The sequence below is a fragment of the Neurospora tetraspora genome (genome assembly GCF_033439725.1).
Source record: "Neurospora tetraspora strain CBS 560.94 chromosome Unknown B0H65scaffold_2, whole genome shotgun sequence".
Taxonomy (NCBI): domain Eukaryota; kingdom Fungi; phylum Ascomycota; class Sordariomycetes; order Sordariales; family Sordariaceae; genus Neurospora; species Neurospora tetraspora.
The window spans coordinates 2,100,405-2,116,343 of NW_026944384.1; the positions used below are offsets into that span (position 1 = coordinate 2,100,405).

General features: G+C 42.5%; 3 protein-coding genes across 3 annotated transcripts; 2 read left to right on the top strand and 1 right to left on the bottom strand.

The window, feature by feature from the left end:
* Positions 1 to 6,711: 6,711 nt before the first annotated feature.
* B0H65DRAFT_518500 (cupin-like domain-containing protein) lies at positions 6,712 to 8,662 on the bottom strand. Its single transcript, XM_062828700.1, has 5 exons — positions 8,141 to 8,662; positions 7,901 to 8,058; positions 7,273 to 7,822; positions 7,090 to 7,149; positions 6,712 to 7,025 (listed from the first exon to the last, which is right to left on the bottom strand). The coding sequence occupies exons 1-5, from the start codon at positions 8,398 to 8,400 to the stop codon at positions 6,926 to 6,928; spliced, it is 1,128 nt and encodes a 375-aa protein (XP_062684148.1). The 5' UTR covers positions 8,401 to 8,662; the 3' UTR covers positions 6,712 to 6,925.
* Positions 8,663 to 8,764: 102 nt separating this feature from the next.
* On the top strand, positions 8,765 to 9,073 carry B0H65DRAFT_439832 (uncharacterized protein; the record flags this gene model as incomplete). Its single annotated transcript, XM_062825448.1, has 1 exon — positions 8,765 to 9,073. One exon carries the CDS (start codon positions 8,765 to 8,767, stop codon positions 9,071 to 9,073), a length of 309 nt encoding a protein of 102 aa, XP_062684149.1.
* Positions 9,074 to 11,842: 2,769 nt separating this feature from the next.
* Positions 11,843 to 15,512, top strand: B0H65DRAFT_456132 (sterol-sensing domain of SREBP cleavage-activation-domain-containing protein). The gene is made up of 2 exons (XM_062826274.1): positions 11,843 to 14,290; positions 14,349 to 15,512. The coding sequence occupies exons 1-2, from the start codon at positions 11,872 to 11,874 to the stop codon at positions 15,410 to 15,412; spliced, it is 3,483 nt and encodes a 1,160-aa protein (XP_062684150.1). The 5' UTR covers positions 11,843 to 11,871; the 3' UTR covers positions 15,413 to 15,512.
* Positions 15,513 to 15,939: the final 427 nt, after the last annotated feature.

Consider the following 15,939-nt stretch of genomic DNA (forward strand, 5'->3'; position numbering starts at 1 on the left):
CCTCGAACCTCCCATTTTGTAGTTATTTAATTAAGGAAAAGTTTGCTGAATTATATTATAGAAACCCTTATGCTATATTCTAAGAATTTAAATTATTATTTATTAAAAATATAGTATAGAAGGAGTAGGTATTAGAATTTTATTACCTTGTATCCTATTTAAATATTAAATTTAAAATTATTTATAATTAAGTTCCTACTTTAACTGACTAATATAGTACGCTTATAACTAACTCCGCTATAGTATAATAATTAAAAGACTCTCTTACAAAGAAGGAAGATACTATTAAAGGATTAAAAGATTTTATTATTAATTTGAATATTAATAAAGGAGTAACTAAGAATAAGAATAAAAGAAAGGCTAAAGAAACGGTCCTTCCTAATATTAAGAAGGATATTAGCGAAGCTCCCCTTAAGGCTTCTACCCACTTTTTAACGTTACCCCCTAAGACTAATTTAAATAACGGAGAATATTCTAACTCCCATTACCATAATATTAAGTAAGCCGACCCTGTTAAGTATTATAATTAGGATAAGGAAAATAATATATCCTTCGGAGCTTAGTACGATTTAATTTAAAATAAGTTCGAAATTAATAATAATTATTATCTAACCGACTATAATAAGTTTCTATACATTAAGAATCGTTTAATTAGCTATATTTATTACAATTTAATATTCTATTTATGCGAAACTTATTTGGATTAAATTAAAACCTACTCTAATTTAATAATTTACTTATAACGTTAATATTACGACCCTAATTAAGAAGAGAACGCGCTTTAGAATTTTATTAAATTGAAAATAAAAAATAATAATAATTTTGACTTCTTTAAAAATAAATTTATTCGGAAGGTTAGTGAATATTAATATTTTAAAATTAAGTAGAAGCGGGAATTATTCTAACGCTTTCTAATTAAATATAAAAAATAAATAGGCGCAAAGTATTGCGATTTATCTATTTCCTTCGAATTATATTATATAAATTGCTCCGGTTTTGGATAAGTATTAAAAACCTTCGTTAACGAGAATAAAGTTGGTTCTAAATTAGATAAGAATAATAATTCCGGTAGAGGTAATAAGGAATCCGGTTTTGGATTTGCTCTTAAGCTTATTAATAGAGGCGGAGGTAATAGAGGAGGCGTTACTTATTAAGGTAGTAATTACGAAAAAGCTATTCGATTATTTAATAAGGGTAAATATTTCTTCTATAAAGAGAAGGGTTATATTAAACGCAATTATCCTAAGAAGGAGCGTTTCGACCGTAAATGCTGCGACTATATTATTGCTATTATCGACCGTTGTTTAATTTATAAGAACGGAAATAATTAAATAGTTCTAATTACTTCGGCTACTTTAGCCGTTAACGAATAAAGAAATTAATTACTTTAGGTGAATTAGATTCTTTTCTAAGGGAAGTATTGGTTATAAAGTAATAAAAAAAGGATAGATAAAAATATAGAAAAGGATTCAATTTAATACCCTGTCTAGGAGGGTAACCCTTATTTATTTAATATATTTTAATTAATAATATAATATTCTTATCCACTTTTAATATTTTAATTAATATAGGAGTAAATAGTTATTTATTTATTAGTACCGCTTTCGTTAAAAGATTGAAAAAATAATTATGAGTAGAATTTACGAGCAATTTTTTAATTCGAGGAATTAGCGACTATTAAGAAAAAATTAATTAAAATTTTAAAGAGGTTATTAAGGCCGCTTTAAAAATTTAAAACCGAACTATACTACCCGATTACTTTATTGTAGTTAATATAGTGTATAATATTATTATCGGCTAGAAATAGTTCAATCTCTATGATATTTAAATAAATTATATTAACTATCGCTTATTTTTCCCTTCAAAGTAGAAGTTAGACCGTAATTAGTTAAAGTATTTTAAGGTTTAAGATTCGCCCGCTTCAATTAACCTTATATATTAGAAAGACGCTGAATATTGCGATATATTAATAGTATGGAAAAATAAAGGACGAGCGGATGGGAGGAATAGTAGATAAATAGCTCTTTAGTTTACTAGTAGTTATATTTTGACCGAATTTATCCTTTATAATTAACTTTTTCCTGACTATTGTAAGAAAGAATTCGATTAAGAGGTACGAAATTAATATAGACGCGAAGCGTGTTAGTACTGGAAGGAGATTGAGAAGTGTATCTTCGAATTTAAAGCTGTTTCCGATTTTGAATTTAAGATAGTCTTTATTATTCCTGAAGATTTCAAATATACCCGGGATAAAGATATAGAAGAATTAGGTTATACCCGGCCGCGCTATTTTTTTAGAACCTTATTGAGATTTTTAAAAAGATTAATTTATTAAATAAAATGTAACGAAATTTGGTTAATTTTATTTACTTTATAGTATTATTTCTAGAATCCGAATTGCGACCTTATTATTGAAAATAACCCGCCGAGGGTAAATAGGGATTGGATGTTTAAAGGATTCACTAATTAAAGCGCGATAATACTAGTTAGTATATGTATCGCCCTATTTAAATATGCGTATTAAATAGTAAATTTTTATACGGTCTGTTAAAAAGGAGAATTCGATAATTTATTCGATAAATATCTTCGAAATCGATTAGTTTATTTAATAAAAAAGAATTATTAAAGATTTTACTTGGGAATTATTATTCCGTAACGAAAGGGAGTTCCGCGAAGAGGTTATCCGGATAATTCCCTTCGAATACTATAATGAAATTAAAGTTTTTAATAAATATAATTCGAATACGTTATTAGAATACCGATTGTATGATTATAAAATCGAATTCGATAAAAGTTATTGATTGGAAGAATTTAATTATAGTCTCCTATATAAAATATTTTTCGACGAGCTAGAGGCCGTACGGAAATATATTTTAGAAAATCTATTGAAAGGATTTATAGAAGTAAATTTATTTTTTTAGGTTGCGCCCGTCCTATTTGTAAAAAAAAGTAGATAATAATTTTCGTTTCTACGTAGACTATTGGAAATTTAATGCTATTACTTATAAAGACCGTTATTTACTATTGTTAATCGAAGAAACTTTTATTAAAATAGTTAAAGTATAATAGTTTATAAATATCGATATTTGATAAACTTTTTACCGTATTCGAATAAAATTAAAGGATGAGGAATTTTTAAATATAAAGTATTATTATTTGGTTTTATTAACGGGCTTGTGAATTTTTAGAGCTTTATTAATTCGGTCTTGGGTAAATATTTAGGCGATTTCTATATTATTTATATTAACGATATTTTAATTTATTGGGACACTTTAGAAGATTATTGAAATTATGTTTAGAAAGTCCTTCGATGTTTGAAAGAGGCCGATTTGTAAATAAATTTTAAAAAATATGAATTTTACGTTATTAAAACGAAATTTCTAAGTTTTATTATAGGATGAAATAATATTTCCGTTAATTTAAAGAAAATAAAGGTTATTAAGTAGTAGGCTATACCCTCTAATTTAAAAGGAATCTAATCCTTTTTAAGGTTTTATAATTTCTATTGAAAATTTACTAAAAATTACGGCTATATAGCGCGCCCCCTTATAAACCTAACCTGTAAGGAGGAAGCGTTTATATAAATTAATAAATATTAGGTTGCTTTCGAAGAATTTAAAAGATTATTTGTAGAAGCCCTATTATTAAAATATTTCCGTTATAATACTAAAATAAGGGTAGAGACGGATATTAGTGATAGGGTATTGGCGGGAATATTATTATAATTATAAAAAAATTCTAAAGAATAGTATTTAATTATTTTCTTTTTAGAAATTATATAAAGCGTTGTGTACAATTATTTTATTTATAATAAAGAGTTATTCGCTATTATTAAAGCCTTCTAAATATAACGACCCGAATTCGTTAGTTTTTAATAGAATAAACTATTTATAATTATTATTGATTATTAAGTATTAGAATATTTTAATATTAAGCGCTTTCTTAATTTTCGATAAGTTAGATAGGTAAAGTTCCTTTCTTAATATTATTTCGAAATTATTTACCGCCCCGGTATTAAGAATGCAGCTATAAACGCGCTATTTTGCAAGTTTAAAGACTTTAAAACCTAAAAAAATAAAAAGGATGTATATTGTACGCTTTAAATATTTAAGTTCATAATAGAAGGAAGGGTTGAAATTTCTGCAATCGCTTCGATTTCGATAAGAAAGGGTTTTTTAAAGGAATTAGTTCCAATTATAATATTAAATACGGAAAGTATAGAATTAAACCCTATTAAACTAGAGGAATATAAATTAATAAATTCGTTTATAAAAATTAATTACGAAGATAAATCCTTAGAGGAATATTGCGTCCGTATTTATAAATTAAACCCTGATTTCGTAATGCTTGCTAATAAATTACTAATATATTAAGACTGCTTAATTGTTTTCGATTCGGATAATTTACGTACTCGTATTATCAATGAAATATATTTAATACTATTTATAGCCTACCTGGAACGAAAAAAAATTCGAATAATCTTTAAAATTTGATATTAGTAGTTCTATACAGTTAAAAATATTAATAAATTTGTATAGAATTATATAATATATAAAATTAGTAAGGTTCTTAAAAATAAAATACTGGGCCTATTATACTCAATTCCTCCGCTAGACCGAAAGTAAACGTTTATTATTATAGATTTTAAAAAAATATTAAAAAATAAGTACGGGTTTAATAATGTATTAGTAATAATTGACTGCTTATTAAAATTATTTTAGGTTACCCTTTATACGAAAAACGCTACCGCTCGTAACGCTACTCGAATATATTACGAAGGGCTATACTACGTTTATAGTATACCCGAAGAGGTAATTTCAGATAGAGGATTATAATTTACATCTGTATTTATGAACGAAATATTAAAATTAATTGGAACGAAATAGAAATTAATTACCGCGGAATATAATTAAATAGCAGGCTAAGCGGAAATAATGAACGCTTATATTAATTAACGATTATAACCGTTAGTTAATTATTATTAAAACGATTAATTTAAAATTATCCCCGCTTTAAATATTGTATAAAATAATTTATTGTAGAATAGTATAAGTTTATCCCCTTATAAAATTATATTTAATTACTTTATAAAAATACTTTTTAATTAGGAAGCCTATACTTAAGACCCTAGTATTCCCTAGACGGAGTAATTTATTCGGGAATAGATATAAAATTATACCTAATATATTCGAAGGTATATTGTGTACGCTAAGGAAATAATATTAAAAGTATAAGAATAATAGGCGGTGTAAGTTAATAAGAAGAGGAGAGAGCCCGATTTTAAATTAGGAGATAGGGTTATTATTATTAAGAGGTTCTAATTTATAATTACCCGGCCTAGTAATAAATTCGATTTCCCTAATACCTATAATTATTATAAAATTATTGAGAAAGTAGGGTACTCCTACCGGCTAGAATTATTAAGAAGTTAGAAAAGTATTGACGTCTTCTACGTGGACTGCTTACGGAAATACGATAATAACCTACTTCCGGAATAAGTATTCGAATGCTCCGGATTAATTAATACGGACGAGAATGGTAATTTTGAATAGGAGGTTGATAAAATTATGGTTTTTAAAGTAGTTAATAGAAAGTTCTTTTATTAAGTGGATTAGAGAAGTTAGGACCCTAATTTAAAATAGTATCTCGCTTTTAATTTTAAGTATATACCGAAGGTACTTTAGGACTTTTTTAAGGTTAACCCAGATACCCTGGGCCCGCCCCGATAGTTAATGAACTAGTTTAATGAAAATATAAAATAGTACGATAATAACGAATATTCTAAAGCGGAAGGATTAAGGCGTTTATAACGTACTATGAGGAAGAAATAAATACGGTTTTATATATTAGTTTTATATAATTATCTAATAAAATTCGCGGACGAATCTTCTATATAGGGGGGGGTAATATAATAGCGCTGGCAGATTAGGTTTAGGTACTATATATGGATGTACTAGAATAAGGTATATAGAGGATTCTAGGTATAGTACGGTCCAAGGATATAAACTATTTAATTAGCTATACTAAGACTAGCTATAGGGTAAATCCTAGTACGTATAAGGTTTGCTATATAGGTAAAGAGGATGCGAGTAAAGGAATTGGTTAATAGCGACCCGTATATAGGTCCCGCTGTCACTTATATAATTAGGGTATTTATTTAGGTTTGTACGCTTATACCTAATTCTCTTCCTCTTTTCTTTTCCCCATCTGAAATCTTCTATTATAAATGGAATTTTAGCTTTGCCTTCGATTTACCTATACTATGCCCTTGCAAGCAGACAATAGTTAGTGTCCTTGATTCAGGACTGAAGAACCAATGTATGTCGACAATGGTTGCACGACTGATGTGTTCCAACAAAGATCATCGTCATTTTCCCTTTTTTCCATTTTCTCACCTCCAAACGCAAAAAGAAAAATGCAAAAGTTTGATCATTGATATCACCAACACCTCCCGGATCGAATTAAAAAAGCAAAAAGCTAAGTCGCCCAGGTAAGCTTGTGGAACGAACGACAATGCTCCAGCTGCGACTATACGAAAACTGTACCTCGAGTACCCGCGCACCCGGCAATGTTTTCATCAACGGGACGGGAACCACTGCGCCATGAGACCACAGGGCCACCTCCCGTTGTGGTAGAGCGGCTAGGTAACGGGGCCTTATATACCCGCTGGTGCCTGGTGCCCGGACCAGGTCTCGTCTGGGGCGGCGCGGGGCGGGTAGGAGGGGGCGGGGACCGGTTGTCTTGTCATCCGATGTTTGGGGAAGGGGACGTGCCGGCTGGGCGGCGGCGGCGTCGTCGGCAGGAATGATGGCATTGTGCACAATGAATGCCTTGGGGACTATGACCAGATTCGAGAGACCGCTGGGTATCTTGCCTCTATCTATAGCTTATGATCTATATCACTCCGTCGTCATTTCACGACTCTTCATTCTTTTTTGTTCTGCTGCTGCTGCTGCTGCTGCTGATTGACTGCTCTCACAAAGGATGTAAAAGGGTACAGAGGCCCGGTGAAGTCCATGTCGTACCTGTTATCCAGTGTTAGTTCCATAATCGTTGCAGGAAGATGAACACACTGGTTAGTTTACTCACCAATAGTTCACAGCAACACAAATGCCTTCTTGCGAGCAAGATTGGGATACCTTATGATACCTATTTCACAATCATGAATCGGTTAGCAACCTTGAAATATCACCGCCCGCCCCCACACCCAAACAGTGAGTGAGTGAGTGAGTGAGTGAGTGAGTGAGTGAGTGAAGTGATCAAAAAACTTACCACATAGCAGGCAAATAAAGCATATCCCCCTCCTCCAGCGTCACCCTCATCGGCTCCGCCAGCTTCGAATACCGCGTGGTGTTCTCCTCGGGCTTATCGGGGTCCCAAATCGCGAAGGGGACTGTGACTTGTTTGCCTGTTTCTTCGTCGTCCTTTTCCATCACCAACTCCAACTGCCCCTTAGCACCAACCTCTTCCCCTTCCCCTTCCTCATCCCCCTCCCCCTCCCCGTCATCCCCATTTTCTCCTCCTTTTTGCTTCCATGTCCTCCTCACATACCCCCCACTCTCCAGCTCCCTCTCATTAACACAAGGCAAACAATGCGGCGGCAACAGCACAAAGTGTTTCCTGCCCCGAATCTGGACGTAGACGTTTTCGTAGTTGTCCTTGTGCAAAGCCGTTGTCGACAAGGAGTTGCCGATCCAGAGGTTGATGGCTTCTGGTTTAGCTTCTTCGTCACTGAGAGAAGAGAGTGCGATGCGGGCCCAGGGGATGGTTGGGGGGACGGCGCTGTAGAGGGAGGAGTACTCTTGCCGGAGGTTGTCGTTTTCTGTTTTGATGGGTTAGTATGTGATGGATGAGGTGAGGTGAGTAGGAGGGATGAGGTAAGTGGCTTGACTTGACTTACGGGTTTGAGCATAGCAAACCTCAGACTTGCGAAGCCCTTGGGTCTTTTCTTGGTGGATCACATAGGTGAGGAAGTCGCTGAAGGGTTGGTCTTCTTCGTGGGGTTTGGCGAAGACTAGAGAGCCGGTTTGGGGGTGGATGGTTGGGGCGTCAGCGTTTCTTTTGTGACGTACCAAGATGCGTGAGCTTTTATTACTTTACTTTTTTTTTAATTTGGCTATCTGTGTGTGATCAAACATACCCAAAAGGAGTAACGGCAACATTGACAGTCTCATCCCCAAGAAAATTGGACAGATACTCGGCGGTCCATGTCTGGGTTGCCTTCCAGTTTGCGGCACCGCCTCTTACGACGAAAGGGGTGTTTCTGGCTACGAATCTCATAAACTCGAGCGCACTGGGCTCTTCGTGGAGCTCCTCGATGAAGGAGCTGTTGAGTTCATTGTAGGTGACGATCAGGTCTGCAATGGGATCGTGGTCCCGTTCTTGGTGTTTCTCTCCCATGATGTTTACCGATGTTTACTTTCAGCTCGGTGGGGTCTAGACCGAAATGATGATCTTGAACCCGAAGTTAAGATTTTGGCGGTTGTTTTGTTGGCGACTGGGGTGGATCCACCCGACGGGAGGAAGCAAAGGTAAAAAGGCGGAGCAGGCCAATCAGGGGCCGCTACAACCAAGACAGCGGCATCAATGACAGAATAATGGCCTGACTTTTGAGGGTCCTGGGGGTCCAGAGCAGAAGCGATATCAAGTTATCAGTGCAGCCATGTGGTAGTGTGGATAGGGGGAAAACCGATTGCTCCAACATGGGAATCTGTCTATAAAACGAAGCTGATTTCCCATCCCATGTTTCTCATTTCCCATCGACATGTTTTTGTGGTTTTTTGGGTTCAGAGTTGGACGTCTTCTTCTCCCGTCCTCTCCCCTCCTGCACCATTCCGGATCCAAGACTCCTCAGATGCTCCCCAGTGGACAACAAGGGACAACAAGCCACAGCTGCACAGCTAGGCCACAACTTGGTTCTTCCAGTCCCGTCGGTCCCCGCTCCGAATCCCCTCATTGGAAGTCCCAGAGCGGTTACATGCTCCGAAGGCCAATGGATACTCTTCATACACCGATATCACGAGTCGGTCGACGAACAACGGTTATCCCCTCGATCTCCATGAGTGAGGATTAGGAAACAGATAGCGAATACGACGCGGGCCCTCATTGTCGCCCATACCCGTACAGGAGCGGGTCTATTCCGAGCTCTTACGACCCATAGCCATGGATGGGAGGACGGAGGAAAGCAAATGCGCACTAGGGACAACGAGACTTCGCCTCGCCACCCAACTATCATTGGATTTGGAGGTGGATTCGTCACTCGACAAGCATTGCGATATGTAATCCTTTCTTCCCCGCCTCCAGACCGCCGCCCCGGCCCCGACATTGTACCTACGCAGCATATGCCGCATCACGGATGGACACGACGACACATCACATATGCTCCTACTAGCCGAAGGCATTATCGTTTCCAGCCGCAGTCATTGTCGGCAGTCAGCATTTACTGCGCACGTACTGCAAGGTGAGTTTTATCCCGCCTTTTTCGTTTCTTATTTTGACAACTGCCGCGTGCATCATTTGGTATCCAACTGAAGGCAGTCCCGCCATCTCATCACCTTGAGTTGCGGCAGTCGGCGGTGTCTCGTTGGCTGTCGGCGGCATGGTCGTGATGACAGTGATGGACACGTTGGAGGGGCTCAGGCCCCCGACTTGTCAAATTCAGTTAGGTTGCGACTAGGTCTCCACATGTTGACATCATTTGTTCGGCCCGGTGTCCTTCGAATCTTCTCTCGGGACTCTTTCCATCCGGATCCGCTTTTCTTACCTTTCATCTCACTCGTCAACTTCGGTGAAGTCGGACGCAACTACACCATTTCGGTTCCTGAAATTCGAGTCAATTTCTAGGACTCTTCTCGGTCGTCAAATCAATCCCTTTGAAGGGATTTCCAGGGGATCATATGTACGTACACTACAGTACCTGCCTACGTGTAATGCGCCTTTCTGCTGTGCCTTGGAGGTTGGTGATGGAGCCAATTCGGGCTTAGTAGGCTTCTGGTTAGCACCATCGGCGATCTCTCCGGATCCGCACCGAGAAGCAAATTCCCCGAGAATCCAAAGTCCAGTTGGAGTCAGCTGGAGTTGAGCGAGAACCCCTCATCCAAGTATCGTCAATAGCCTGGTACCTGACTCGTCCGTGGTTCGAGAAGATTGCTTCAAAAGCAATGCTGTTGCTGCGCTAGATAGCACAGTGCATATCACTCCAGCTCCCACTGCACTTCTCCAATGCAAATGTTTCGCTTCCATTTCATTGCATCTCTTCCCGTTACCTGTCAGTCAGACCACCGGGGCCGTGATAGCAAACCGCTACCCATACGGCTTTCAGGTTCGCAATCCTTGATATTCGGCAGCGCTTGTTTCACTTGCGGTGGATCTCCTCTCTTGGAGCTCAAAAGTGGACGTGCCCCACGATTCTCCAACTTTTGTTTTTCCTCTTTCGACGAGCTCCAAAGCTTGGAATCTTATGCGACACTAGCGGATCTAGGTGCCTTTAGTCGTTCATGATACAAGTATGTAGCTTCCAAGGACAAAACTCCCGATCCCCTTGCTCAAGGTTGCTATAGGTTCCGCTTAGGTTATCCCGCCATCCACAGTCCTCCCCCCCCCCTTTTTTTTTCTACCGGTATCTACAGTTCACCCTGGCTCTGGCTCGGCTTGGACCAATAGGACTGCCGGAATCCCAAAGGATATAGAGGAATCGGGTAGCCCCGAGATACTAGATACATTACGTATGTACAACTCTATCTCAACCTCTCGACTCCTTCGTTCAGTCCCTTGACTGTACACTACTACTCTCAGCCCTCGACGCCAACGCTGTCCACTCACTCAAAGGTCCACGGCCCCTGCTCCGTCATCTGTCATTTTCTTTCTACAACCTCTTGGACAGCACAGCTCATCTCCCTCTCCTTCCCCCATACCCACTTTTGGGGACCAAACTTTACTACGACCTCACAGAGGACGTTCCATCCCATACCACCCATACCTCCCAGGGCATCTCTCCCTGTGCCACGCTAGAACCGCTCTAGAGTTGGGGCTCTTCTACGTTGGGACTAGGTCCTCGGCTGCATTGCCTGCAGCACTGCGCAGCGTTGATCTTCGCTTATCGGCGGTCTCTGGGATCGATCCGCTTCTTCCATCCCATCACCAGAAAGGGAACGCCAGCTCACCATTTGGCAGCTACCAGCAGTCTCCAGCACAAGTCTCGGCCAGCATCATACTACCCAAGTCTTAGAGGGCACGCGCACAAGCATCGACACAGAGCATCTGGCACTCATCTCCAACCACGACGGGGAAACTGAATCATCTTTGTCACCCTCCACAACCTCACTCACTGTAGCTCATTTGCTGATGGGGATTTATTGACGCCACAGCAACCACTCAGACTGGTCGGTATCATCGCCGTTGCTGTTGCGGTGCCAGTTCGAAGCCGACCCGCTTGACAGGGAATCCCAAAGGGACGAACACCTCTCAGACTAATTTCTGGACAACTAGAAGTCCTAGTCTCTCTTCTCCAGTCTCACTCTAGACCGTCCTTACAGCAACTTGCCACCTCCACTTTCGTCATCCGCTTCGACATCACGGGCAGGATCCTCCCCCGATGCGACTGCGACTCTGTTGACCAGGTCGACCTGTTATCCATCCGCTCCAGTCAGCTGTCTCGATCCTCAGCCAGGGGCAACATATCTATCATCTACCACCGCTGCGACTGGGAGATGTGATCGGCCTCTGCCTGCATCATAACCGAGTCCTCCATCTTTCACAGGGGGCTGACCTAAGCCGTTCGGGCGATTATGCTGTGGTATTTGCTTTACCCACTAAGAGGGTTGGTTATCCTGTATTTCTTTCCCCCTTTTTTTCATCTACTATAGTATAATCATGCTGACCTTCGGCAGGACAACCGAAGCCCCTGTGCTTCCTCCAGACCATCCTCTGCGAACCGCCTTTTCGCGATATGGAACCTGGGTTGCCCGCCATGTCAAGACAGTGCTACCCATGTCGGTAGCGCTCGTCTTCCTCCTGCTTTATCCCATCTTTTTTCTCTACACGACAGACGCCACCAATGTTACTAGCGGGGTGTCTAACCTTCCTCACCATGTCTGGACTGATGCTCAGCCGCTTAGTGAACGTGCTGTCGCAGAGCCCGACGTCATCATGCGTTCCATCTGGGTGCACGGCAGCTACATGAAAGCGCTAGATCGCGAGATTCTGCTGGGAGCTCTGGAACTGCAGAATACACTCCTGGGACCGACCACCGACTTCAACCCTCGCCGACCGCACGCACCTCGTATCTTACCCGATGACCCTACGGTTGACATGACTAGGGACCAAAGGGATGCTTTCCATGTCGTCAATGGTTTGACGGATCAGTCATGGTTCTTCCACTCGCCTCTACAGTACTGGGGTGGTTCTGCCGATAATATCGTTGCAGACAAGGACATCATCTTCACTGTCAACGAGAAGAAGACCCAGTCAACTTCGGTTAACGTAACTTTGCGGCACTCGATTGTCTTCAGCGGGAAGCGTTTCGAAGAACGGAGACTTGTTGCGGCCGACGCTCTGGTTATCACCTTGATTCATCTCAAGGATTCACCCCTCGGTCGACAGTGGGTGAGAAACGCCGAGAGACTGGCTGCGCAGGTGCATGACAAGTGGACAGTCATTCCGCATGACGGCAAAAGCATGGCGAGCCAGTTGTACGAGTTCCAGTTTCGGCCAATGTCATGGCCTGACTGGTTTCTCTTGACCATCGCTTACTCCCTCACCCTGTTTTACCTCCTTCTCAGCCTTTCCAAGCTCCGCGCCGTCAAGTCCAGATTTGGGCTCATGGTTACTATCCTGGCACAGATCGCGGCTTCGATCGGCTCCAGCTTGACAATCTGCGCCATCTTTAAGATCGACCTCTCTCGCGTTCCATACTATGCCTACCCGCTTGTGGTTCTGGCTATCAGTATGGAGAACTCTTTCCGGCTGATCAATGCCGTCATCATCACCTGTTCGTCCATCAGCATCAGCGATAGGATAGGAGAGGCTTTCGGCCAGACCGCTTATGTTGCCGTCGCCAACAGGTTGCAGAACCTGGCTATCCTCCTCGGCCTTTCCAGGATCACGTTCCCGGGTGTTGCTGCGTTCTGCACGTTTGCTGCAGTTGCCATTGCCTTCGATTTTCTCTACCTCGCAACCTTCTTCCTAGCGGTTCTCAGCGTGGATGTGCGCCAGCGAGAACTCTACGAGCTAGAAAAGGCTTCGGTGAGAAAAACCAACGCCGTCGATGAGACCACCTTGCTCGATCGTATCCGCCGGATTCGCCATAGTGGGGCGACCGTATCAACTCGGGTTGCTGGTACCATTGTCATTCTTGGCTTCATCTTGCTTGCGCAGTCTCACTATGCGCTAGAGAGCGGCAGCCAGTGGCTCAATTGGATAATCACGAGATCGTGGAGGGTCGCCGAACCTGTCATCTCCAAGTCCTCACTCTTGGTCGACATCCATCAAGCCAGAAGCCCCACGTCGTGGCTCCGCCTCCAGGACCATGAAACTGCGCGAGAAGTCATCAATGTGGTCAAACCATGGGCGCACAGTTACGTTGCGCGCGTGTACGAACCACTGATTTTTGTGGCAAAGGGCGCCGATCGCATTCCCCACAGCCCGGAACCAATGTTCTTGCCAGCTGTGTACGACTTCATTCACAACGAGATTCCGCGCTTCGTGGTATTCATGTTGACGCTGGTGGCCCTGCTTCTGCTTCTTACCAACTACCTCCTGCAGGGCAATGACAAGCATGCAGGTGATCCTGACCATCCTGATAATGAGCCTCTGCTGTCAGTGCGCTCTCTCAGCCATGGCCATGACCTTGATGTCGTCAAGATGGCTGTTTCACCCGGAAACAAGCTTGTTTCGGTGGGATTGGACCGGAACATCCAAATTTGGGACGTACCCCTGAACTCGCGAACGCGCGTAATGTCAGATTCCGAAACTCCTCTGGAGAATCCGTTCCCGGTCTTGGCTATGGCCATAGATGGTGACTCGAAGTGGTTGGCTTTGCTGACATGGCAGAGGGTCCTGCTTTGGGATACTGAAGAGCAGCAGTGGGGATTATCGATCGAGGTCGAACTAGGTGGCCACAAACCTGAAGCCGTGTTCTTCAACTATGCGAACAAGAATTTGGATTCGCCGTCTCTTGTCATCGTGAGAAAGAACGGCACGATGTTTGAGCTGGACCTTGAAGGTGGGGCATCCAAGGAGTTTACTATATGTAAGACTCCTTTTGCCATGGCGCTGCCATTTGCAGAGCTCAGTAAGTCTAGCACTTTTCGTTTGTGGATACAACGCTTGCTGACAAGTTTATGAATCAGCCACTCAAAATCAACTCAGCCAGTCGCTTTCCATCTTGACACTATCACGTAAAAGCTGCATCCACATAGCAAGACAGCAAGCCGGCGGGTGGACTTCCAAGGAAGTGAAGATCACGACAGGCGAGGCAAAGGACATCCACTCTATCGTCCCTGCACCTGACCTGTCCATGTATCTCATCTGCAGATCCCGCTCGGTTGACCTAGTCGATCTTGAATCGTCGGCCGTCATCCAGACCTTCAACACCGAACTCATGGAGCCACGATCATTGAAGCTTTTGCTCTCCTCTCGTGGAGCCCCGCAACACGGGCTGCCGCCGTTGTCGCTATGCTACATCAGCTTGGAGACGGGCGATCTCGTGATTCAGACCTTCCACCGAGCAGACGAGGCCGACCCCATGCATCACCCCAAGGATTATGCCCCCGAAGCGCCTCGCCAGCCATGGGATGAGGAGAAGGAAGTAAAGAAGCGAATTGAGAACCCAGGCCGCTGGGAGATGCTCCCGAACGGAGGTATCGTAGGTGTCAGACGAGTACCTGTGGCATCTTCGTCGTCGTCGTCACGGCGTAGAAGCTTCCAGGCGGTGTCGTCAGGAGCCGGAGTTGGAAGTGGTTTGCGACGACGTGGAGGAGCAGCAGCAGCAGCAGCAGCAGCAGGAAGCAGCACAGCTGACGCCACTGATGCCACAACTCCAGACATAGGCACGACGAGATGGGAGGCCTGGGCCTTTAACAACCTCGAAAGTGCCAAGACAAAGGGGATCGAGACCCAGCCGCTTGACCAACAAGCAGACGAGGAGGATACGATGTATGATAACTTGTTGGTGTCAGAGCTGGGGCCCATGGTGAGGCTGGGCACCGCGAGTGTGGCGGTGGGGCTTGGAAATGTGATCAAGGTGATCAGTGTTGGACACGAGCATTTTGATAAGGTGGTCACGAGGGACCGGTTGACGGCGGAGAACTTGAGGAATCAGAACTTTGGTAGACGGAGGAAGACGGGGGTGGCGGCTCATAGAACAAGGGGAGGGTTGGGAGGATGTGGCGCGGCTCCTGGTGCTGGTATTTGATTGTAGAGATAGAAAAGGTAACTAGAGTTGGAGTAACGGGTATGGGAATGGGGAATGGGGTCATTGATATAAAGTAGAAATACCAATATGCTCTTTGCTGTTTTGAGTTCACAAACTGTCCTTGATTGCTTCACCAGATGGGCCAGGGTGTCCACTACTATGTACAGCTTCAACACGCAAGAACGCATAGTCTACGATATGACCTACTTTGCTATTGTCATTCTTGATGAACTGTCATTCTTAATGATAACCATACCCACCCTCCTTGTCATCCGATACTGGAACACCTACAAAAGGCGACAATAGCAAGGGAGTTATTGAGCGGACTATGACAATAGGACTCTGCGTGCAGCTCTCCATTCACTATCCACTTATGGCTGGTGGTGAAGCAGGGTCCGGCAGCGGCAAGGTTTCGGCGCTGTCGGGGGCGGGGGGCGGGCGGGCGATGCCAAGCAAGGGCCCCGGCCAATGGAAACCCACCCACATGCCAGCACCAGCAGTGACCAGGTCCCAGCTGAGGTCCAGAC